The sequence below is a fragment of the Thermobia domestica genome, chromosome 2, assembly GCF_964235325.1.
Source record: "Thermobia domestica chromosome 2, izTheDome1.hap1.1, whole genome shotgun sequence".
NCBI lineage: Eukaryota > Metazoa > Arthropoda > Insecta > Zygentoma > Lepismatidae > Thermobia > Thermobia domestica.
In genome coordinates this window covers 151,437,791-151,462,633 of record NC_137455.1, presented here as the reverse complement: position 1 = coordinate 151,462,633, position 24,843 = coordinate 151,437,791, and the positions used below count along the sequence as shown (strand labels likewise).

Genomic DNA, 24,843 nt, shown 5'->3' with positions numbered 1-24,843 from the left:
TGCACCATTCCACCTCTTTTTCCTCCATTCTGGTCAAATATCAAAAAAATGCTGACACATATTTAATTATTTTAAATGAAAAGTTCCAATATCAAACTTCATCTCTGTAACGTTAAGATATATCGTAATAACAATATCTTACTATAATAATTCCAACCTCTCTCTTTTTCTTCCTACCTCTTTATTCTTCTTCCCTTCTAGGTAAAGTTAGTTAAAACGAAGGCAGAAACAAAACCAAAATCCAAATAGCAATATTCTGTAAGAGATTCTGAGATATTGCCATCTTATTATAATTCTACCCCTATTCGTTCCCCTTTTTACACGTCAAATTTATATTAAAAAAAAAAAAAAAATCCTTCACAAATACTATGCGCTGTCCAAATTTGAAATCTCTAGCTGGTCTGGGCATCGATCAGTCAGTCAAGACTTCTTCTTCTTCTTCTTCTTTTTTTTGTGTGCATAGAGATAATGCTATCACAGTTTATTTCTCGACGGAAACTCATTCTCCTAAACCCAACCATACGTCTCGTCTCTTTCGCCAGATCCGGCGAAGAAATCAGGAAATAACCGCTGCGAAAATTTCTGACGACGTTTACATCTCAGCGGATTAACATCTCGCTAAGAACATTTCCTGTAGGTAGCTAACAGCTATCGTACCTGTTTGGTGATTTAATGTTCTGTAGAGCAGAAGTTATGAAGGCACAATGAAACGCAGATATACAGCTTTAATTTAAAGATTTACAATAAGAATGGGTGTACCAAGATCTGTCTATTTTATTTATTGTTTAATCCTTATTTGTCAACTAAGCCCCATTACTGCAATGTTTCTTTTGTTTTTGATTTTAGATACTACAGAGTGATTATATGATGTCTACGCTAATTTTTAAATCGGTCCCGGGTTCGATTCCCGGTGGGGTCACTCGGTCGAAAAAGTGTAACACGCTTTTTCAGGCCAGCCACCCTGAATGAGGTTTTCCTGGGTTTTCCTCATTCACACCAGGCAAATGCCGGGGTGGTACCTAACTTATAGGTCCCAGGCCGCCTCCTTCCCTCCCCAATCCTTTCTTCCTTCCCTTTCCCCGGATTGTGTGCTCGCCGAGGGACGTCATCCCTCAAATCGTGACGGGCTAAATGGCCTTAGATGCCGAAAGCCCAGAAATCTAAATCCTAAATCCCCTAATTTTTAAACAAATAATGCTTTCAGGACTAGTATCTTCTATCATACTTGCTGCAGAAGCAAAAGTGATTTAGAACTCTTTTGATATCAAGTATGATAGAAGATTTAGTAGTAGAGGTACTTTTATTGCTCATCTGTGTGGTTTATATTAAAAAATCCGTAATACAATGATTCAGATAAGCCAGTCTGAGAAGAAATATAATTATCTTCTGGAGTTTAAGATTTATTCTGCAGAAAACTCCAAGTTTTACTACAGAAATAATTACAACTGCGCATTGTAAGAAAATCGGAATAATTGTTAACACATCCAAGATTAAAGTCTATTTCTATCCTTAAAAAAAAAACAAAAAAAAAAAAAAAAAAAAAACTTACATGTTAGACAAAAATGTATGTATTTCTCTCCATGAGCATCACAAGAAAATTTTACACTTTCCTACTGAAATGATGTCTCTACACTTTATGTCTGACAACTAAATTACACTGCAATGTAAAGAGATGAATACGCATAACTGTACCGAGTTTCTATCTGATCTTGTAATGATAATATTATTGTTGGAAGTATATATAAGTTGGAAAGTATATATATAAGTTGGAATTAGCTCCATTTTTGATTATGAAAATTAGATGAGTCATGAAGCAACATTATTATAATTATTTGTGAAATAACATTTATTTCAATAATGTCTCAATGTTTCATTAATGAAATCAAATATTGCAACTAAACGACAAATTCGTGCAGAATATGCACATATCCTGACACATATGCAACACTTTGATTTAAAGATGATTTGGTTGCATACGAAAATATTCTGGTAGTAAAAATTCAACTGCGTTTTATATTACTGAAGAAACAAAAACTCCTTAATGTAATCTTTGTACAAAACTTGGTTTTATTAATTCTATTTTTTTCAACTAACTGCGCTAACAGATCATTAAACAAGAAAAAGCAACGTTTTTATAGAAATATTAACCAACTTTAGGTATTGTTCATCCAGTTCATCATGCTTTAGAGAAGCTCCTTATTGTGATAGGATTCTGCTCAACAATAAAAATAATTTTAACACCAGTCACCAATTTAGACTTCAACAATTTGTCCAATTTAAACTCCACCAAGGCTAAACACTAAAACGCTACAGATTCGTGTATAAAATTCAACCAACATTTTTAGTGCTGTCCATACCATAGATGTTTGAAGCTAAGGGTGTCGATTTTTCAAGATGGAAAAGAAAATATCCATGATTGCGGGGTGTTTTTTTTTTTTTTTTTTTTAAATCTCTATAGCTGTAGCAGATGCTGCAGCTATAGAGATGGAAAAATGCTGGATGCTGGAAAAGTTAAGTGCATCCGTCAAACGAGAACAGACTGGTTAGTGAAGCAAACGTGATAACCTCTAATAAGCCTAAACAACATTTTAAGAAGAAAATTTAGATAAAAATTTAAATACATTCAGACATGTATTTTAATCTTGTTACCATTTTAAACGGGAAAATTAACTCAAACATTTAAAAATTATCTGGATACTTATATCCAACAAATACGTTTTTAATGATTTAGATCTGTTAGCTATAATACAAATGCGTCTATAAATTCCTTCATAGCACTACGTGCTTAACTTGTTGACAAGGAGCAGGTCATCCACGTTAACGTATCTGTTGTTTACACTAAACTATTGTGCAATTAAAAAATAAATCTTAAATAGACCAAAGATATGTAATGAAAACTATTTGTGGCCCATATTAAATCTAAGCTCTTAATTCATACTAGCTGTATCCTCTCCTGCTCCACCTTAAGAAGTGTTTCCAGAATAAAAGTCAACAAAATAAGTATAACATCCCACGATCACGTACCGAGGCTAAGGAAGACGATGATGAGACAGATGATAATGGTGGAATGACAAAGTGGTAGAAAAGGGAGAACCACAAGAAGACTCATGCATACGGCTTTTGTCCGCCACAAAGTCCTCTTGTCGGGACCTCATGTGCCAGAGGTGAACGTTTTAACAGTGAGCCACTGAGGCCCTATCAACAAAGATAAGTATCAGTTTCTTTCTTATCCAAAAATAAACAATCCTACCTGAAACAAGATGTATAGTAAAACAATGTAATATACTTCAACGTCTTGCTGCTATGGAGTACGGAAAATATATTATAAGTGCGAGTGATGGTGAAAGAATGGCAGAATGAGAAAGTAGGAGAAAAATGGGAGAACTACGGTAGAAATCAAACACGGTGTTGTCCGTCAGAGACTTATATGTTCTGAAATCGAACCAGTAATTTTTGGGGCCAGAGCTCAGTACTTGACTAATAATCCACGGTATGCCGTCCCTTTTTACTTAAAAAAAAAAAAAAAATACTAAAATGCCATAATCCTTAGACACAATAATAGGTCTGGTGTAATTGGACTTGGAGCAATATTGTAAAGTGCAAGGGGTCAAAACAGCTGACCTGATGTTGCAACAATTACTTTGAAAGAAACTGCCACTGTCTGCATTTCTTTCTCCATCTCTGGGGCCGCGGTGGCTCAGTGATAGAGCGTTCATCTCCGGTGCATGAGGACCTCGGTTTGATCTCAGTTTGCGCCAAGTGAATATTGTGGTGGACAAACACCGTGTGCGTGGGTTTTCTCGGGGTTCTCCCGTTTCCTCCCACTTTCTTTATTCTACCATTTCCTTCTTTTCTCATCATCACTATCTCCTTCAGCCTAGCCGGCATAATCGTAGGATGTAAAACTCGATGATTTCATTTCATTTCATTTTCTTTCTCCACCTCTCCACAGATATTCATGTCTAGTTTCTCTATTGCATATTGGGAGAAAATATTTCTAAACACATTCGGGGAAACTTTAACCCTCGGAGAAACTCAGATGACATAAAATTCTGAATTCTTCTATTTTTAGTCGAAGTTAAAGTCATGAACATATCGAGTTGGTAAGGCTAATAGAGTTGGTAAGGCCCCAGTTGCCGTCTACGTTACAAAAATAGCTTGCCCGGACAAGGGTTAAATACACGAGAGATGAAACTAGTACATCAAAATACTTGTAAAATCCATATTAAGCACCATCGGATATATAAGCCCATGGAAATCCCCCTTCTCCGGCCCACTTCCTGAAATCATTAGCACTTTTAATAAAACCCGTCTTTTTCTTTTCTTTTACACTGAGCATACGGATAGTTTTCGTGTGTGAATAATATCTTAATTCCTTTTGAGGATTTTTTTTTGTCGTAGAATCTGACATGACAGAGTATAGTTTCAAGATGCCTAAAATGGTCTAGTAGCGAAAAGTTGTGTGGTTTTCAGCAGTACTGTCATTTCAGTATTTGTTTGGCTGCGGGGAGGGAAGAACTCTCCGGTATAAGCAGAAGTTTGCCTAGGTACTTACATGTGAAGTTCAGGGGAATATTTGGCTCCACTTCTGTAATCTCAAAGATAATTTTGTTTTTAGATTATTTTCTGCCATATTCTAGGACACAGAAGCATGCATATTTTCAAAATTTTAGGTGAGATTCGTGCCAGAAATCGATAGGAATCACTGACAATGATTGGAGGAAAGGAAATTTGTGCAAAACTTTATCACCTACACACTCCATCTTGCCATGCAAATAGCATACAGACACGTCACTTCCAGTCACTTTCTTCATTAAACATATTTAATTTGTAAAAACGTAAGTTTGTGTCATTTTCTTATCCTTTTAAGAATACTTGTAAAAATAAATAAAAGGCAAAATTTTAAATGTGGCAGACATAGCACTCTGTAAAACTTAGAATGGACTAAAATTTGTTTATGGTTTATAAACACACCATTATCATTTTATGACACCCTAACAAACGGTATTAGCACATTATGAAAACGATCTGAGTTTTACTTGCAATGACTTTTAATAACGAAAGTTAACTTAGAGACTGTCAAAATGTAGTGAAGCACTTGACGTGAATCTTCTTAGCTCTGTCCTACGTATTATTTTGATAGGAACACGTGCTATTTACAGGTAACAACAGTCTTAGCCAAGGGCGCCCATCAAGGGGGACAAGGTGGGGCGCTCGCCACCCTAAGAGAAAATTGTACTTGGGAGTATCGAAAACCCAATAGAATTTTTACATTAGTTACAGCAAAATTTGAAACTATATTTGAAACGTTGCTTATACTTGCTCCCACTTGGAAACCACAGCATGGACGCCCCTGGCCTTAGCTATTATTTTCAGTTAGCAAGGGAATGAAACCCTTCACAGTATCCTACTGCATTAAACCAGCGTGATCAGATTTTAATAGAAATGTGGCACATAGATAGGAAAGAACATATATACACTAACAGTTCGTTGTTCGTAACTAATGTGGCAAATGTTATTTATTTAACAAAGGATTCAAAGCAATTTGGGATACATGACTTGTCCATGTGGTCCAATTACTCTCCATGTTTCATTATTTGGTTTCTTTTATCTCAACAAATCGCAAATAACATGAAATAATAGTTGATCCTCCAAGCATGCATAAAAATTGCATTACAATTTAAGGGAAAGCAGGATTTTCTGCTCTGATGCTCATTACTTACGTTAGATTCTTCTACACAGGAAGCGGAAATAATGGCTATTTTCTTTTTTAACCACTAAATTTATCTTTCCCTTTTACATTTTGAGTTCTCCTATATTTTTTAGAATACAGCTTCAAAAAAAATGAAGAAAGCTGCTTATCTTATATAATTTGCAGATTTTGTTCTTCGCCTGGATCGTATAATGTTCAACTTTTAATGTGAAATAATTTTGAATTGATTTGCTATAAGATGATCAGATTACCATTACAAGATGCTAATCTCTGCTTTCCTATCCTAATATCCTCTATACAGAGAAGTTTGTCGTATTGTCACGATCTAAATGTTTATAGCGTGGAGGCAGATGTGTAACCCGATTATGTGAACATGTGAACTATTTTTACGAACAATGGTGGGCATATTTGTGCTACATGAGAGGAATGTTGTAGTCATTTTAGTTTAACGTTCCACGCTTACGCAGGTTATGCCATTTAGGCTAAAGGAGACGGGTGATTAATAAAAGTGAATGATTATGAAACTAATATTTTTGTGTTCTCCTACCGGGAATCGAACCCGAGAACATGTGCAGCAAAGGCACACTCATGAACATTTTAGTACTACACTCTATTAGATGTCAAACGTTCCAAAACAATACAACTACTGTGTATACTAATAGATCCATTTGCAGCAGATAAGATTATAAAAGATCGTCATGCTTCGTTTTTAATTCATATTCAAAATTTTAGTCCCTTTTCTGAAACTCGGGGAACGATGGAAAAACACATCGGTTCAGTAGCAGAGTGTGCTGCCCTTAGTGTGAGGGATCAAGTAAGGTCTTCTGAATTTGTAAACAGGATTGTGTCCATCTTGCGTTTTCTTGGTATTCTCCTGTTTCGTTCCACTTCATCATTCATCATTCCATCAAGTCGTTTACCATCATTCACGTGTATTTGTTTAACCTACAGAACATTCACACGGGATGTTAAACTGAAGGTATGTTTCATATTACGCGTTTTCAACACATGAATGCAAATCTTATTACTAATAGAGTTCCTTTGGAAATAGTATTTTGCTCTCAATATTTGTAATCACTGTAAACTAAAATTAAATAAAAATGAAACGAAATCGTTTATTCTTCAGTGGGACATTTAAATAAAGGTTTCATTTCATTTCACTCACAAATGGTCACTTTATTTATTAATGAGAGATATAATTATTAACATAGTAATTCATTATTTAAATTCACGGGAAACAGTGGCTTAGTAGTAGCTCACACGTCTGGTGCAAAGAGTTCTCAGCTCGATCTCACACACATCACTTTATGGCGCACAAATACAGTGTTTTTCTGTTTTCTTCCACTCTCTTCATTCCGCCTATCTTTTCTGTACATATTATTCAGCCCTTTGCGAATTATCATGGGATATTAATTTATCAAGATTCATTTCCAATTTTATTAGAGGATTCAGTGCCTACAACAGATGGTGAGAAGAGTACATTATTTATAATAATAAATAATATTAATATAAGCCCTTCAATTCTGTTGGCATGCTTTTAAGAACCGCGGTAGTGTAGTCAGCAAGGCCAGGGTTAGATCTCCGACAAAGACAGGGTTTTTTCTTGTTCTGTGTTCACTACAACTGCATGAGTGGTAAAGTCAAAATATTGTGGGGGCTTTTAAATCCAGGCACAATCCTTGGATCTTCATATCCTGGCCTTTACTTGACGTTTACCTTATAAGCCCTTATGTTTTGAAAACTTGTCACCATCGGATTTCTAACTTTATAAGTTTTGCATAATATATACATAATGTGACAAGGAAACAATTATCTACAATAGCTTTCGTAAGAGCGGTTCAAATTTTTACGAAATACTGCGTATTATTTTCTTTAAGAATTTCCAGATATCCTCGTTGCTCGGGATTAAAATCAGTCAAGAATTAGAGGTAAACTTACCCCCACCCCCTCAACATAATAGACCGTATATATATATCCCACGATATTTTTATAAAGAAAGAAGGTACGAAATTTCTCAATGCATTCTCCTTAAATTACACTATTATTTTGGATTCAAATCAATCAGGAATAAGGGGATAAGAAAGGGAGTTAATTCCCCACCGATCTTTAAAAACAAATCTTGGGGTGACTCGTAAAAAAAAAAAAAAAAAAAAAAGTCCTATTTTCGTGGAAAATTGAGTGTTCTATACGAGGTGTAAGAATTACTCTATTGCCTGAGGGTTCAAATCAGTCAGAAGCAAGGGAATCAACTTACTCCTATCTTTTAAAAAAAAGTCTTCAGTAAAACAAAAGTACTGTATTTCATGAAACACTACGTGAGCTCACCTATATTGTGCATTCCTAGAGGTTAAAATCGATTAAGCGTGAGAAGGTGAATTATCATTCAATTAAAAAAATCATTTAAAAGCCTTCGCTCACTTCCACTGTGCTATGCACCATCTGTAATAGCAATTATAAAATTAATAGAAATAAAATTTATGACTGAGCGTGGGATAGTTAATGAGTAGATTTCTTTTTGAGCAATTTCAATATTCCTTTGGAAAATGCTACAGTACGTGCTTACGGCTCTTAAACTTAACTTCAATTAATTAACGGAGATGACTAACTAACCAAACAAAGCCTAACTAATTAATAATCATTAATTAATTACGGAAATTAATATTACATGTCTCCGCCCCATACTGATATCATAGAGGTAATAATACAGATTGCCAAAATACTGCATGGACTCTGTTGACCGTAAGTTATATACAGATTTACGAGGTTTATTCTTTCTATGGTAGGCGTATAATCATGCCTGTTACATCACCTTGCGGGATTTCTTTGAGATACCTCAGGAACATTTATTAAAAGTGAATCGAAAATAAAACATTACACATAATAGATAATAGAAATTTGGTGTGAGTATTGCTACTATTATTACTACTACCACAATTACTAACATTATAGCAAATAATAATAATAATTGTAATTATTAATGGTAATGATGTAGTATTATATAGCAAGATATAATCTTTACACACAAATTCCATACATTTCTTATTATAATCAAGTTCATCTGCATCCAGTGAAATATTACTGTATTTCATAATTTAAGTAGTAAATACCACCATGCTCCATTTCCTTCTCATTTGAGTGAAATGTGGGAAACATAGTGGAGAACATTACGTAACTGTGAAAAGTCATCTTTATATGTGTTTGTACGTACGAGCGTGTTTGTAGTGAGAAAGAGCCTGTCAAAGGTAATTTCAAAACGATTTATCTTAAGGATTGGCCCTACGTTCGTTTCTAATTTTTTTTTTCAAAATTTTGTTGGTTATTTAGAACAATATTTCAAACGCTGCGCTGGTTCAAAAATAATTTTGTTGGTATATCTGAATAAATGTCATTTATCAATAGCCAATGTTTTCTATTAGTGTAATATATAACAATGGTTCTCTGCAATCAAATTATTAGCGTACGGGTAATCAGCAGGGGCGGATCCAGAGGGGGGCGATCGCCCCCCCCCCAAAAAGAGGAAACTTTCTTATTTTATATATATAAATAAAACCCATCCCAAAGTTTGGAGCCCTTAAAAGTAGCAGTATGACAACCCACCGCCCCCCCAAAAGTCGATCCTGGATCCGCCCCTGGGGTAATGTGGGTGCTCTTGAGTTCAATTCGCCATAAGAATACAAAAATTTCGTTGTTAAACCGAGCTTCGTCAAGTAATATTATATTTTGATTAAGAGGTATCGAACTCCGGTTAAAAAAAAATAACTATGAGAGCCGGTACAAACATTGCTTAACCTAAAAATGTCGACTAGCTCATACACAGACATTTGTGAGCTCTAACGCTGGGAAGTTTAGTTTTAAATTTCTATACTGTTCTATGTGCAGTATAATTTAAGAAACAGAAAATGATAATTTCAAAAGTTGGTGTTTTACTTTCCCGCTCCTCAACTTTAACCTCTCTTTAATCCACTCGTGAATTCGGAAAGTTTCAGAAGCTCATTTGGAAGTACCATACGTCTAAGAACCTCTTACAAAACATTTTTTGTTAAGTAGGAAAATAAATAAATAAATAAATGTCTTCATTTTGGCCTATCAATTCGTACATGTGTAATGTAACGATGTTTTCCACGACAACCCCGTGGACATACTTTGACGAAACGTTAGCAAACAGCTCAGAATAATACAGAGATTTTTTACGAGTAACATTTTGCAGTAGCTTCATCTGAGTTGACTATATGTTCAAACTAGCTGAAATGTCACGTCTTCGCAGAGGAAAAAATAGGTTTATGGAAATTTTGGAACCCTTTCCACCTTAGGACACATATTTCAATGAAAAAACTCCTTAATGTCACTTCCTTCCAACCCTCAGCCTCCCTCCCCATGCCTCCAGTGTTACCGTCCCAACACCCTCATTGAAGTAAAGAAATAAGTTGAATAGATTATGAAGAGCAACGTCTTTGAGCCATATAATGAAACTCTGAGAGGAAGTGATAGAAGTAAGATTAAGGGAAGAGACCGAAATAACAAGAGAACAAATCTGGTTTTATGCCTGTTGCTATAAGATTTTAGGAAAGTTAATAAAGGAAATAAATAATAGAGAAATAGAGAAGTTAATGATATAAATAGAGAAATAGAGAAGTTAATAAAATAAATAATAGAAATAAACAGAGAAGTTAATGTAAAAGAAATAAATAATACAAAATTTGTTTATCACTGATTACACATAAACAATAAAACTTACATAGTCTGCAAATTCACAAAAGACATAATTTTCTTATTCTTTAAAAATGTAGCTAATTTATAATTTTAATCAAAATCGCAAGTTTTACTTTCAGAATCTTTGCTACTAACAGTATACTTTTGTGTGTGAAAATTTAAGCTATTAATACCCAATAACGGAGCAATGTTTTATTTTGGTAAATAATAATCGTACAGAATATTTTTAAAAAGATTGTTCTTAAACTTTGAAAGTTAATTACTATTTATTTATTTTGTGGTAAAATATGCGTATTTCTCGAGAACACTGATTATGTGTTTAGAAAATTTATTCAGCAAGTTTCGAACTGTTGAAGATTGTGTATTTAAAAAAAATGGGTTTGATGAATTGTTAAAATTTATGGGAATTCAATAGTTCTACCTCTTGTGTTTACAGTTTTGAAATAAGATATAAAAAAATCAAAGTATATAGAAATTTTGCAAATTAACTGCGATACACATATATAAACATTGAAAATATGTTTAAGCGTTTTAACATTTTATTTTGGTTGGCTGGTTTATTGGAATTTAGCTCCTCTTTTAGCACTGAGGTTATATGAGACGTGGATTTATAGGTTAAAGTGGAATTCGAAACACAGTAATGGGTTCAAATCTCATGGCTCTCTTACTGGGAATCGAACCTTGTGCACCAAAGGCAAGCGTGACCGCCACTAGTTGAGAGGGCGAAGATTTCATTATTCATTGCTAATTATAGATCATCAATACTGATGCCCGTGATACTAGACGTACAAATTCAGTTTTTCAATATTTGGATAACGAGTAATATTTAGTAAGATTGTAACACTGAATTTGGATTTAGACAGTAGAAAAAGAAATAGAAATATCTATATATTAAAATGCTAGGTTTATATTGTCGTATGAGAACAAGAGGAACGTAGCTCCATTTTTGTAGGTTCACAGAAGAGAGGGGAAAAAGTAGTTTTTTCCACACAAGTGTTATTTCGATAAGATGACAAACACACTATTGCATAGCAGACAAGTCAATGACAAAAGTCAACTTCAATAACACTCAAAAAGCACAAAGTGGGCCTTTCAGAATTATGTTTATAATCCAAGCAAACAAAAAATCCATTCTTGGAGTTACGTTTCTTTGGTTCTCATATGATGATATGTTTGCCTCCAAAGAAAAGTTTATATGTTTGTCTCCAATTCTTTTGATAATGAGATCTCGAAAACCACGAGTGCTACAAACGTGCTGTTTTCACTGGTCGATTCCAAATTTTGTGTAGATTGGCCAGTTCTAGTTGATTATTTTTTTTAAAAAAAACATGACAATTATTTCTTCATTACATTTTTTATGGATACACTGGAAGTGTTGAAATTTTATAAAAGCATATCCTACGAGTTATACATTCCAACACAGCATAAATTGTATACGGGAATAGTATATCTCTCAGGCGTTTGTTCGATACCCAAATGAAAATGAAGAACGAAGGATAACCATTTCTCCAGTCTAAAATGAATCTTTATTGTTTGGAGTGTTTTGCCCAATGAACACCATATATCACTGACATAATTAATTGTGTGTGTAATATACTTGCTTATTACATACTGCATGCAAGAAGAAAGAAAACACTGATCATACATGAATTAAAAACTCCAACCGGAAGTAGGCTCAAATCTTGCAACTAGTGCGTGATATTGAAAAATCATCGAAAAAAATCTCCCCTTGCTGATTTTTATCAAGACGTCTTTCACTTGTGTCTGTACAGGGACATGTAAATATATTGTAAGGAATGACATGGAGATTCATGCTCATATGTGAATGATGCACTGTGTAGAGAGTGCAGTATATTAATAAAAATTCTAGCCTAACATTGAAATTATCATTTCTTTATTGAGCACATCTTTGTTGGGAACTCTTTGCTGATGAAGAAACTACCGATGTTTTCTTGTGGGCGATGTTGCGAATCACTAACTTCATATGGCTCATTGGCAATATATATTGTTCCTTCCTAAAGATAGACATCGTTGATTTTTGGGTTATTACGCATTATCGAAAATGGGAACGAAATGGTCACGGTCTAATACAAAATTCATTTAAATATGAAATATAGGGACTAGAGTATGAAAAGAGAAGCGAGCAGTCTTTTTGTAGTCAGTAACACAAAGACTACGTCAGGAATGTTGCTGACCTTACAGAAGTCTGTTACAGTTAAGAAGATGGAATTTGCAGACAACGTGTGCACAGTTGGTATACATGATAAGAAATAAACGTGATACATAAACCCGCATAATAATTTACCTATTGAATAGGTATTGATTAGAATTTGGGGCTCCTTATTTTACAGATTTCAGTTTCAGTTTATTACCATGAAACTTCTTTTTACCGCTGAAAGTGATTTTCAAAGTCAGTTGGCTAAGTTAGAATAATAAAGAAACAAATACGTAAATAACTAGATATAAATATATAAATATACGTATTGTATAATAATAGGCGTAACTGGAAGGAGGAGTGGTTTAGGATCCCCAAGAACATTGTCCACCCCCTAGAATATCGCTGGACCACAGGTAAGATTCTTTCCATCCTCAGAAGTAAGGGCCCATGCCCCCCTAGGAAAATATCCTAGTTACGCAAATATGTATAATATGGTAGTGTGTCATATATTCTTTGTTGCTTTAAGTTTCTTTATTTCATACTAGCCTATATGGTCGTTGTTTCTACTAATATAATTTCAGATTTAAATAACATTATGCTGTGTGCTAAAAAGTTCCGAAAACTTAGTAAATAAATGGACTTTGAAAAAAATATTTACAAATAGAGGAAAATAGAATTAAAAAGCACATAGACCTACACAGGCCCGTATCCAGGGGGGTCTAGGGGGGCCGGGCCCCCTAAATTTTTACTTGCCCCCTCTAAAATTTTCACAGTAGGCTTGTAAATGAACTATAATATGGTGATGAACTATAATATTTTTTGGTCAGGCCCCCCTAACTTTCACCGGGCCCCAATACATTTTCGGTCTGGGTACGGGCCTGCACCTGCACACACGCACATAACGCGATTTTCAATTTTATCAGAAACTTATGATGAAGTTCCTTATTTAGTTAAAGTAAGGAAAGTGTAATAATCAGATTTTATTTCCTGATATTTTTCAGTTATTGTTTTATGATGTACAATAACAACAACAATAATAATCAAATTCGAAATTTCATTCAATCCGGACATTCTAAATGTGCCTAAGTTTACAATTACCGAATATGTATCTTTTGCCATATGAAGGTGTCGATCGTTATTAATTAACAAGTAAACTATGTGTGCAAGATCATTACTTTTCATTACGTTTTCCTCCCATATTTTCTTTCAGAATTTTAGTTAATAACGCAATTGCACTGAATAATTTTAGGTTTGTCTGGAATTTTACATTTTTTTCTGTTACTCAAAGAACCTTCAATAAGCTAAAGAACCTTCAATAAGCACAATACACAACACTTATTAAACACAATAGGAATTTCGTTAACTTCTTTCAAGTGCAATATAAACATATTGATTTTTTGGAGGGGATAAGATTTAGAAGGTTGAGTCTTCACAAAGACAGTATTGAAGAGATTCAAAGAACCCGAGACCCCAGAATTTGTCTCCTAATTGCATTTTGTTAATTTCTCAAACATTATGCATTTCTTACTAAGCAGTTAATCAGTACATATGCCTCGTAATGATACATTAGGCCGCATAGATCAATATTTTCAGTTCACCAACTCAAAGGGTAAAATTTTTAAATGAGAAATTGATTTAAAACAGATGTAATAACAATTATTTTTATAGTTACTGCATTTTATCCATAGCTTTTCTTCCTGATTTCTTTCGGATCAAGAGGGAGAAAAACCTCCCCGCGAACTTCCAACCGCCGCCCTATGTACAAATGACAAGTGACTCCACAATAATGAACATTATACTTTTATTTATTTATTTTTCGAGAATTCCCAGACTTCATGCCAGTCCTCATCACGAAATATATACACATATATATTTTTTATTCGGAAAACAATATTACTTATGCTTCTTGACAATGATGAGACTCACTTGAGAAAGGACATAAACATATGTTTAAAAATATAGCTGCCTATCAATTAAGAAAAAAAAATGAATAAACCCTGAATAATACCCATAACAAAATGCTAATATTTCTCCATTATAAGTTTTGTCCGCAACTGTCAGTGTCTAAACAACGCTCATGAAGGAAAGATGTGTTTGACATTTGAGCATTATATATTATTAAATATTATTGTCTAATGTGTAGAACCCCTGCTGAAAAATGGATGAGCGTTATCTAATTTCGTGATTACCTGAACAAGCAGGCACCTGCATACGTCCAATCCAACGTAACAGGTGTTTCGGAACTGTATAGCTCTCTTCATTACCGCCAATGGTTTAAGTTTACGTTGACAGTACGTGAACCTTTACACGCTAACATGCATCAAATCATTATAAACAACACATTAAAACGATTTGTACTCACCGTAGTCGGTCTAACATTCGGCATAAGTAGTGAATATTTTTCCACTTTGAAACCATATGTTATGCTCACACTACAAGCAACAGATAGGTATAGAAGCAGACGAAACGCAGCCGCCATGTTGAATCGATAATGGACAGGAAAAAAATTATTTCACGCTTTCTCTTTCAGCTGGCTGAAACCCGTCTGCTGGTAAATCGAGGTGAGTCGGAGGCTGATGCCTAGGAGCCAGTGGAGAGCATGGCCTGTGACAATGCGCATGCGCATCATCGAAATTTGGTTTATACAGTCCTACGCGGTATAGGGAAACTTCGCATCCTCCGTACTCATTTTCTTTAGTTGTTTCACGGTCATTTAGTTGCTTATGTAAAAGGAACAACAAAAAAAGTATAAAGAGAACTTAACAGGTAGTATAGGAGAGTAAACAAACTCCTTCAACGCAAAATCTGTTAAGTTAGCAACATGCTTAATGTAGACCTATAAAATAATACAATTACAGCGGTTCACTATTCTGATCGAAATCATAGTTCTAGCCCATTTACTCTAACGTAGATAGGCGGGGCCGCTAAGTCAACTGAGTAGGGGTTGGATGGCCAGTTCCTTTCTACTTAAGGGTGCCATATTTCAAAAATGAAAACTCGGGACGCTACTAAATTACGAGAATCTTTCAAAGGCTTAAAATGAAAAGAAATGTTATATGCTAATTTACTTTGTTCCATTAGATAGAGTTGTTGAAATATTACGAAATCACATTTTTAGTAATTTTAGTAGACCTTTTCCTCCCTAGTTAAGCAAACGTAAACTAATGATTTACCCCCTCCTCCTGGTAAGCATTTTTTTTTTTATTTATTTCTCAGGATTTTCTATGTTTCGTGGCTTTCAGAGTCTGTTTTAGCTCATTCAAGGTATGAAGTTTCCTTTCACACGTTTTATTTGTTCGTATTGAATCTTTTTTTTTCTGTCTGTTCAGTTTTATTAACTAAAACAATATATTTTTTCTTTTTGAATGGTCAGCGGAATATTACCAAAAATATCGGTCAGAGATTATTGGTTAAAATATTTCAGAAACAAGATTCAGATCGAAACAGCACTAAAGATAACAATAAGATAATAATAATTGTCCCTGCTCCAATGAAACGAAAGCTTCGTTCAGTGTCAAAGTAGTTAACTCGTGAACTTAATTGAATCCATGTTTCATGTATTCAATTTTTTTTTAAACTTTTGAATTGCTATACCCAGAAGTTGAAGAAAATAATTATATACCTAAACCTGTCAAAAAAGCAAACTATAATATTTCCTTCCTTTCTTCTTCGCTGAAATCTGGGACATATAAGCGTCCCGAGAAATATTTTCGGGACGCAGATCTCGATTCCGTGACGTTCCCGGATTTTCCAGGACGAATGGCAACCCTATTTCTACTGTGGTTCAAAATGGTTTGTAAGAAACTGGAAGTTATGGAGCTGGATTCAGTGCATAGATTGAAGATTAGTGATTAGGGACAGAGCTAAATAAATTATGAACAGATGGTCATTTGCACACGTTGTTAGTTAATATTTCTCTAATATAGGGCTGTGGATTCTAATAACGGAAAAGAAGGCAGGGATTTTGATAAGTTCTCACGTTCTCACACTATAAAACGGTGTGAGACCTCAGTTAATGAAAAATCCGTAGTTAGGTACTTCTAAATGAGTTTCTCCAATATTCCCTTCAGTAAATTCTGGCGGATCGTTTTATGATAACCAAAGAGAGTATCATTATCCTACTTCATAAATATCTGTAGGACAGTTTTGAAGATGAAAATTGAAATTCACAAACATTTACGAAGTGGTTAGTATTTTTGCTTTGGAATCAAGAGGTTCCGGGTTCATATTCATGCCTCGCAACTCCGGTAATCCCGACTGAGTTAATTTCCAGGGTTTTCTTCAGAGTCCCATTTCTTGAATTCTGCAAGGCTGTAGCCGACTACCTTTTCCTTTGTTATTTTAAAATGAAATGAAATGAATTCTTTGAGTTTTACGCCCAACGGTTATGCCGGTTAGGCTAAAGGAGACGGTGTTTGTTATTTTAATTGAATATTAAAGATTCTAGTGTAAATTAGCTTTGGTTGTTGGTTGTTGGATTGGAGTTAGGGATTCTTAAGTTATATGAGACTTGGGCCTATAATGTAATGCGGAACCTGCACTGCAGTAGTGTGTTCTTAGTCAAGGCTCTCCCATCGGGGACTGAACCCGGGATCCCGTTGCGTGCTAATCACTAGACCAGTGGGGAAGGTAGGAGTAGAAGAGATACCTGACATTTATAAAAGGCAAAGGTAGTAGTAGTGGCAGATGTGTCGTACAAGAACGTTGGTAGTTTATGAGGTCCAGTAGTCGCACATAGCCAACACTCCATTCTCCTGCCTCCTCGAACCCTCTCGCTCTCCTTTTGTATGTTGTTTCTCTCTGCTGTTCCTTCGAGCGCAAGAGATGCTAATAGGTCACACAACGGTTCATTGAAATGACAAATCTAGAAGCTTAATTAATAGAGGGTCTTACATGTTAATTACGAACTATGATCCTAAGTCGCTCAGTGGTTTGCATCTGCAATGGAAAGTTTCTTCTTTTACTTCGTTATATGACAAATACTTTGGCTTTTGCATAAAAATATTCACAATCATAATCCTACAATATTGTCAGTGTTTAACAAAAAAAAAAAAAAAAAAAAAGTCAAAAGAGGATATGAAGGTCTATACATGGTGGTCCAAAAATAGGTATACACCCATGCATTGATCAAGTACAACATTCTATTTTATGGGTTTATTTGCTTCGGTTGTCCCGAGCTAAGGTATAAGTAAAAAATGTTTAAAGACAAATAATAAAGAAGCTAGGTCTACCTGTTTGATAACAATAAGAAATGATATAAAATACAGTGAGCTGATCAGTATGGGACTGTATACATACTTTTGGGCCACCCTATATCTATCTATCTATCGATCGATCGATTGATCGATTGATCTATATAAATATATATCTATTATATCTATCTATATACCCAGGACCGCATTTAGTCAATTTTCTAAAAATTGAAAGAAATGGATTCACCGAGAACAAACACTTAGCATTTCCAGGGCATTTTCTCATTAACACCACAGATGCCTAAAGGCATTTGAAAAATTCCAATTCAATTCAAAGGTACTGGTAGTTATTGGTACATCCCCCTCAGAAAATCCTGGATCCGACCCTGTATACACCAATAGGTATATATCATGCAGCTTAACAAAATGATATATATCAATATATAAAAGTTGATGTCTAGTTTTCGAGAAAATAGTTTTTTTTTTCTAAGCCTAAACATTTGATGCTATACAAGAACTGTTCCATCTATTAAGGTGAAACTGATACTAAAGTGTTTACGCTCATCAACCTCTTTATTATAACGCTAGAAAAATGACATTATATGGTATGGTTAAGCCCAAATTTTAATTACTCTTTAAACTTTATTTTTTGTTAAAATAAAATATTGGTCAAAGATCAGGAAAATACATCCGCCGATAGACCACATCGACCTGAACAAAGTGCATGACATGCTCGATTCGAGAAAATCTAGAAAAATGAATTGTTTGGCGCTAAAACGTATGGCGCTCATAGCAGTTGTAGTTTTTATTCTGCTAGAATAGATTGATTTATTTATTTACTGCATATGAAAAGTACACTATTAACTGGCAGATAGTATGTATTGTTGTTTCTTTATTTCTTTTGATAGTGACACACATACTACCTATAATAATTCTTTGCGATACCCCAACATTAGAAGTATATAAAACCCAATGAAATGAATAAAATCTTGACTGGTCAAAGGTTATGCCTTGTAGATTAAACACGACAGGTGAAAAATGGTTGAAAGAATTGTACGATGAAAGACGTGGAAACAAACGGAACTCCGAGAAACGCAACGGACACTACGTTCTTTACCACATATTCAAATGGTGCTCAGAGACCAAACCAGAAAGTTTGCGTGCCAGAAATGAATATTCTAGTACTGAGTCACCATGTCTTCCATATCAGGATAAAGTGTTTTCACTGTGTTTGGTAAATATTCTAGACTAAATATTCAGTATTATCATAAGAAAATGTATTCTATAATATATATATTTATTTTCCAAAGTTACGGTTCATGAACATGACAGAAATGAATACGCGACAAAACGTACTAGCGGCAAAACGTACCACTTACCCTGAGGGCTGCTTGTGAAGGGTTTTCTAAAAACACTTTAAATAATGACGAGCGACAAAACGTACCACTTGCCTGGAGGGCTACTTGCGAAGAGTCTTCCAATCAGCCATCAAATAATATCAGGCGACAAAACGTACCACGTGATAGGACGGTATATAAGTATATATATATATATAGGGGAAGGTAGTACACAGTGGATCAATTTTTAAAACTTTCAGCATAAATCCATTTAATGCAACTATTACTGGAATTTGTTTAGTGTAGAACATGGACACATGTCTCCACTACATTCGTAAGTAATTTATTAATATGAAGCGCTGCTCTGTATTTTACAGTTACAGTTAACGCTAATGCTTGTAAAGTGATTCACTGTGTACCACCATCGTACACAGTGGATCATATATGCGTACACAGTGGATCAAAGGAACAATGTATTGAAAGTAATGAATAGAAACCGTATGATAGGAGCCCATCATCTAAAAATCTCCAAATCTACATAAAATTGTAAACATTATTGTCAAAATCTTTATTATTCACAATACAAAATAAATTTTAAAATTCTAAATAATAGTTAGAATCGAAGTATTACAAGCATCTTAATAGCATAGTATTAATTTCAGAAATTGATTACCAAAATAAACAATACAAACGACTGTTATAAAACAAACTTTTTAGACAATTAAATTGATATCTTGTACGGAGAATCTTTGATTTTGGATTAGTTAATTTAGTAGTTATGCACAATAGCATAATCAATTTGTTATAAAATGGAGAATTTAACTTTCTTACTGAATTCAATTAGTCTGATTATGCAAATTATTAGTTTCACTATGACGACAAAAATATATGTCCAGCTCGACAATATCATCCTTTGAAACTTCAAAAGGTTAGCGGAGATCAATTCCATGGAACTCTACCGGCAACCTCATATTAACAGACAGTATTTTATTCTTCACAATAAGAGGTTTTGGAAGCCGTCTTACTATTCAAATATTGTGTGTGGGTGAAATATCTGGATTATTTGGGTGGACGAAACTTTCGTGTATCTTCTCACTTCTTAGAAACGAAATCTAAAAATCATTTTCTTTATTTTATCCGTTTTGCTTCAGATTGCTGCTGAATTTGAACTCCTTTTATTCACTGGCTTCTTTCTCTGTTATTACTTTCTTGGATGTCTGATCTGTTCTAGTTCATGTCCAAGTTGAAAATACGTGAAAGGGAATTTGGGATATTTCGTAGATAAGTTACATAAATTACTAAGGAATGCCTCAACATTGTGTTTGTTGAATGACCAATCTTGAGAGTCTAAGATTGACGCTATTCAACACATCTTAGGGATTTCGAATACTAAGATCTTTATTACGATTCACTCTAGACCTGAAATTTTGCTTTTTTCCCCACTAAGCAGGTATCGATATATTGTTGTTCTTGTCAATTTCATATGCCAAACGCCTCACGGCCACGTAGACTAAGACATCTTGTTGCACATTTTTATGTATTTCGGAAATAAATGCTCCAACTCTGAAGTGAATATTTGTCGTACAGAATAATTTGACTTCATTTTAACATTGTCACCTGGTACTTTCTTATTTTTTGGCACATCTGCTCAAAGTTGTGTAAGCAATGTTCTTCAATTTACCAACGCTGCTAATAGAATATCCCTGCTCCACCACTAATTGCACTGCTTCTCTCATCTAAATAAATGTCTTTCATGTTGCCTTGCGTATATTTCCTTGTGGTTAAACCATTAATCTGTAACGTGTAACATGATATTAAAAGCTCCGTGAAATGCCAATACCATGACTTGTTTTTAAAAGAGTATGCCAAATACATTGACTTCTATAAACACAATGAGGTACAGAGGGATCAGTCCACTGTGTACCACACCGATGTGATCCACTGTGTACCACACCGATGTGATCCACTGTGTACCACACCGATGTGATCCATTGTGTACTTGTTGGTGTCAACCCAAACAGTTTCCCACAACAAGGAACTATTAAAGTAGAAGAACAAAATAAACAATGCTATATTACAAATACATTCTTACCTACCTCCCGTGTCCGTGGTATTCTAAATTACAAGATAAATCACAGCGTCAGAGCATTCACTCCTATTACTTCATTTTTTACTTCAGCATAAGGAAAACAGATTTTTCACTTCACCACAAATGAGAAGCATCCATTGTTGTTGACATTTCGTTCATAAGTGTGTAATGTGAAAACAGAATAACTGACATGCGCTAGGTGAATTTGTGCAATAAATAAATGAATAACGCCTTCTGATCCACTGTGTACAATGATCCACTGTGTACTACCTTCCCCTATATATATATATATATATATATATATATATATATATATATATATATATATATATATATATATATATATATATATATATATATATATCGGCCAAAATAAGGTTAAAAGTTGAACAGATTGGTGCTGAGAAAAGTACCGATGCAAGACCAAGACTAAGACTAAGGCTAAGACTAAGACCATGGCTGCAAGATTCTTGTAACACCAAGACCAGCAAGAATCTTGCATATGCAATATTTGAATATTTGCTGATTTCCATCACACTTTCTCCAGGCTTTGGACCAGAGACGGATAGGCATTATTAGAGGGGCGCGGGCGCTTTCTGCTACAAGGACCACCAGCATCTCAATGTCACAAATCAATTGCAGTTTTCTTTCTACAGTAAGTCAATAGTATTAACAATTGACAATTAAAACCTAATATTCTTTCATCAGTATATTATTCTGAATTGTTCAAAATATTATATGAAGTTCAAGGAGAACGTATACTATACTACAAAATTAGCAGATGTTTTAGTGTACTAGTTTTTGATGCTACTGTGTCTATCACTTTTGCATTCGAAATATTTTTTTAATAAATCTTTTTCAATAGACATCAACTAAATGTTTTCAAATATTCCTGAGACATGGTACTCGTTAGCCTATTTTTAATGTATTTAACTTTATTTCAATTTTGAAAAAAATTTCTTTCACATGTTACCTGAGTTACGGGCAAAGTCAATAAAAATTTGTATGCTGGAAACCTGGATAAGTACTACTGCACAAATTACAATTATGCAAAATTAAAAAGCAGCACATTGAACAATTTTGCAACACGTTTTGCATTCGCATTCCTTGTAAACAAATGTATTTTCTCCTAATTCTGAATCACTTGCACAATCAGCACAGTCATTTTTCCTCGGTTGTGCTCGTCAACCGAGGATATCCATGTCCTTCAAAAGTCCAAGAGAATACATTTATAGTATCCTTGGAAACTTCTTAACTGAAGTTTTTCAGAAAATATGCAAGTTTATCGAAAGGCACGTCTGGAAGTTCTGTTACTTGGTTGAAGTGGCTAGGGTCCAAATAATCCATAAAGTGCATTGCTTCTTGAATCTTGAAGAAATACTCAAAACTACCATGTCCAATATTGTGTTGAATGCTTCGATGCAGTACCTGGTCATTGGATAGAAGCAGCTTCATCTTCATACGAGTATTACAGGAAAAATCTTTGTCCATCTCTGAAGGCGAATTGTCGATAGGTCAATAGAAAAAAAAAAAGAAAGAAAGAAATCACGTTCTAAGTCTTCAAATTTGTTATTGGCCCATTCTGCAAAGCTTAATGCTGCATTCTTAACGGATTCAAAATCATCTCTCTACTCTTTCAGTTCGAACAGAGTAGTCTGCATCATGCGATAGGACTACAATTGCAGCACCCTCTATTTGGAGATAATTTGACAGAGAGGTCGTCACTTGAAATATCTTAAGGAACATTTCTGCTGTTTCTGCTGTCTGAATTGTTTTGAACTTGAGAAGATCTTTTATATATCCTTTACACCTAGCTTTTGGTTTGATATTTTCCATAGAAGCAATTTTCTTAATTGTTATTGTCAACTCTATATACAAAGCACTTTTTGGGTTCGAAAAATGACCAAACATTTTCTGAAAAACAGTGTGTTTTCTACCATCTTGTTTCTGCAATAACTGTAAGACGCCTTTGTTAACATTTGATCTTCCAAATGTACATTCGCTGATAAGACTCACGCATAAATATCGCACAGTCATTCAGCAGAACAATGACACAGAATCAATGCATTTTTTCAGATCACATATGACAGATCACATATAACATGATTGAGTACATGAGCGTAACATCACACGTGTAACTGAGTTTCTTAGTAGTTAAGCGGTTAGCATATGCGCCTTTGTCGCGGGAGAACTGGGTTCGATTCCCGGCGGGAGCTCATGTGATTCGGATTTCCCGTAAATCAGTATGTCTCGTCTCATATAGCCTCGCTGCTAAAAGGGCCGTTAAACTCAAAATAAACTGAATCACACGTGTAACTGATCATAGGTGAATTAAAAAAAAAAATCCGAATATTGTCCTTGCATGTTACTTGAGCCATCGGTTGAATTTCAAATACACTTCTTAATATCAAGGTTCAATTTCTGCAGAATTTACAGCAGTAAACCGCAAAGACACTGGCCTGTGGTAGATATGCATTTTACAATGACAACAATACTTTGTTTAACAACCATTTTAACAACATACCGTAAAACAACAAAGCACTGGCCTGAAACTACTATATCTTGAGTAGTATCTAATAGAACAGAAAATATTGAAGCTTGAGAGACTTCTTTCGAAATATCTTCTCTGATAAGTGTGCTGATAGCATTCAAAACATAATTCACCGTGTTTAGTAAAAGTTATGCGACCACTATCCTGCTTACTTCCTCATATATGACTCTTCTCGGTGATTTTATCTAAATTACTTTTAAGCGGAAGATCAAATTTGCTTAAGAAAGGAATAATATCCAAAAGGTTTCCATGATCTATAGCTGTGTCTTTCAGTTTATAGGCTGCTACATTTCCTCTGTAAATGAGCCCTCTTTTACCAATGAGTTTCTGCACTTTGAGAAATCGATACATTACCTGTCTGTTCTTTTCAACCTTATACTGCCGTGTTTTACCTGCTCATGTTTCTTAACATGAAGTAATACGTTTTGTCGCGGATTAAATATCCGAAATGTTTTAATTAGTCCATGACAGGTTGTAATTTATATAAGTGGTACGTTTTGTCGTGGAATAAATATCAGAAATGCTTTAATTAATCCATGATAGGTTGTCATTTATGACAGGTCGTCAAAAGTGGTACGTTTTGTCGCGAAAATTCGAGTGGTACGTTTTGTCGCTGGTACGTTTTGTCGGGACACCCAACTAAGGGAAGTAAACGTAGTAAAATATCGGTTATATTATTATTTTAAAAAAATAGAGGGCTATACCAAGTAGGAAATCGCAGCCATGATTTGATTATGGAGAAAAGAAACGTTAAGTTGTGGGAATGAGTTGGGCTTTAAATTGTAACATTAGGTCTTTAGGAAGTGATAAAGTACCAAAGAATTTTATATTTCATAAGCATGTATTCTTAAATTAAGGAATACAGATACTTTTGAATTTAATATTGTCTAAGTGTAAAAGTTCTAACCGTGTTTGGTGTGCATATGATAGTGCGAAGAACATAAAATGCAACTCACTTAGGGCTGTGTATGCTCACCAGTATGAGCAATGACCTTTTGTCATCTTTCTGGTAGAAGATTTATTCCAAGCCGATAAAACTCCGCAGGTTTCGAGTTGAAGAACTTACTTCAGGCAACATTCATAGTCTCCACAT

General features: G+C 34.5%; 1 protein-coding gene across 1 annotated transcript in view; it reads right to left on the bottom strand.

Moving 5' to 3' along the window:
- Nucleotides 1-15,149, bottom strand: part of Phm (Peptidylglycine-alpha-hydroxylating monooxygenase) — a 115,723-nt gene extending 100,574 nt beyond the window's left edge. Inside the window, exon 1 of the mRNA XM_081747244.1 lies at nucleotides 14,944-15,149. Within this exon, the coding sequence (XP_081603370.1) occupies nucleotides 14,944-15,060 (117 nt within the window). The 5' untranslated portion in view covers nucleotides 15,061-15,149. The remainder of the gene's footprint in view (nucleotides 1-14,943) is intronic.
- Between the last annotated feature and the right edge of the window lie 9,694 nt (nucleotides 15,150-24,843).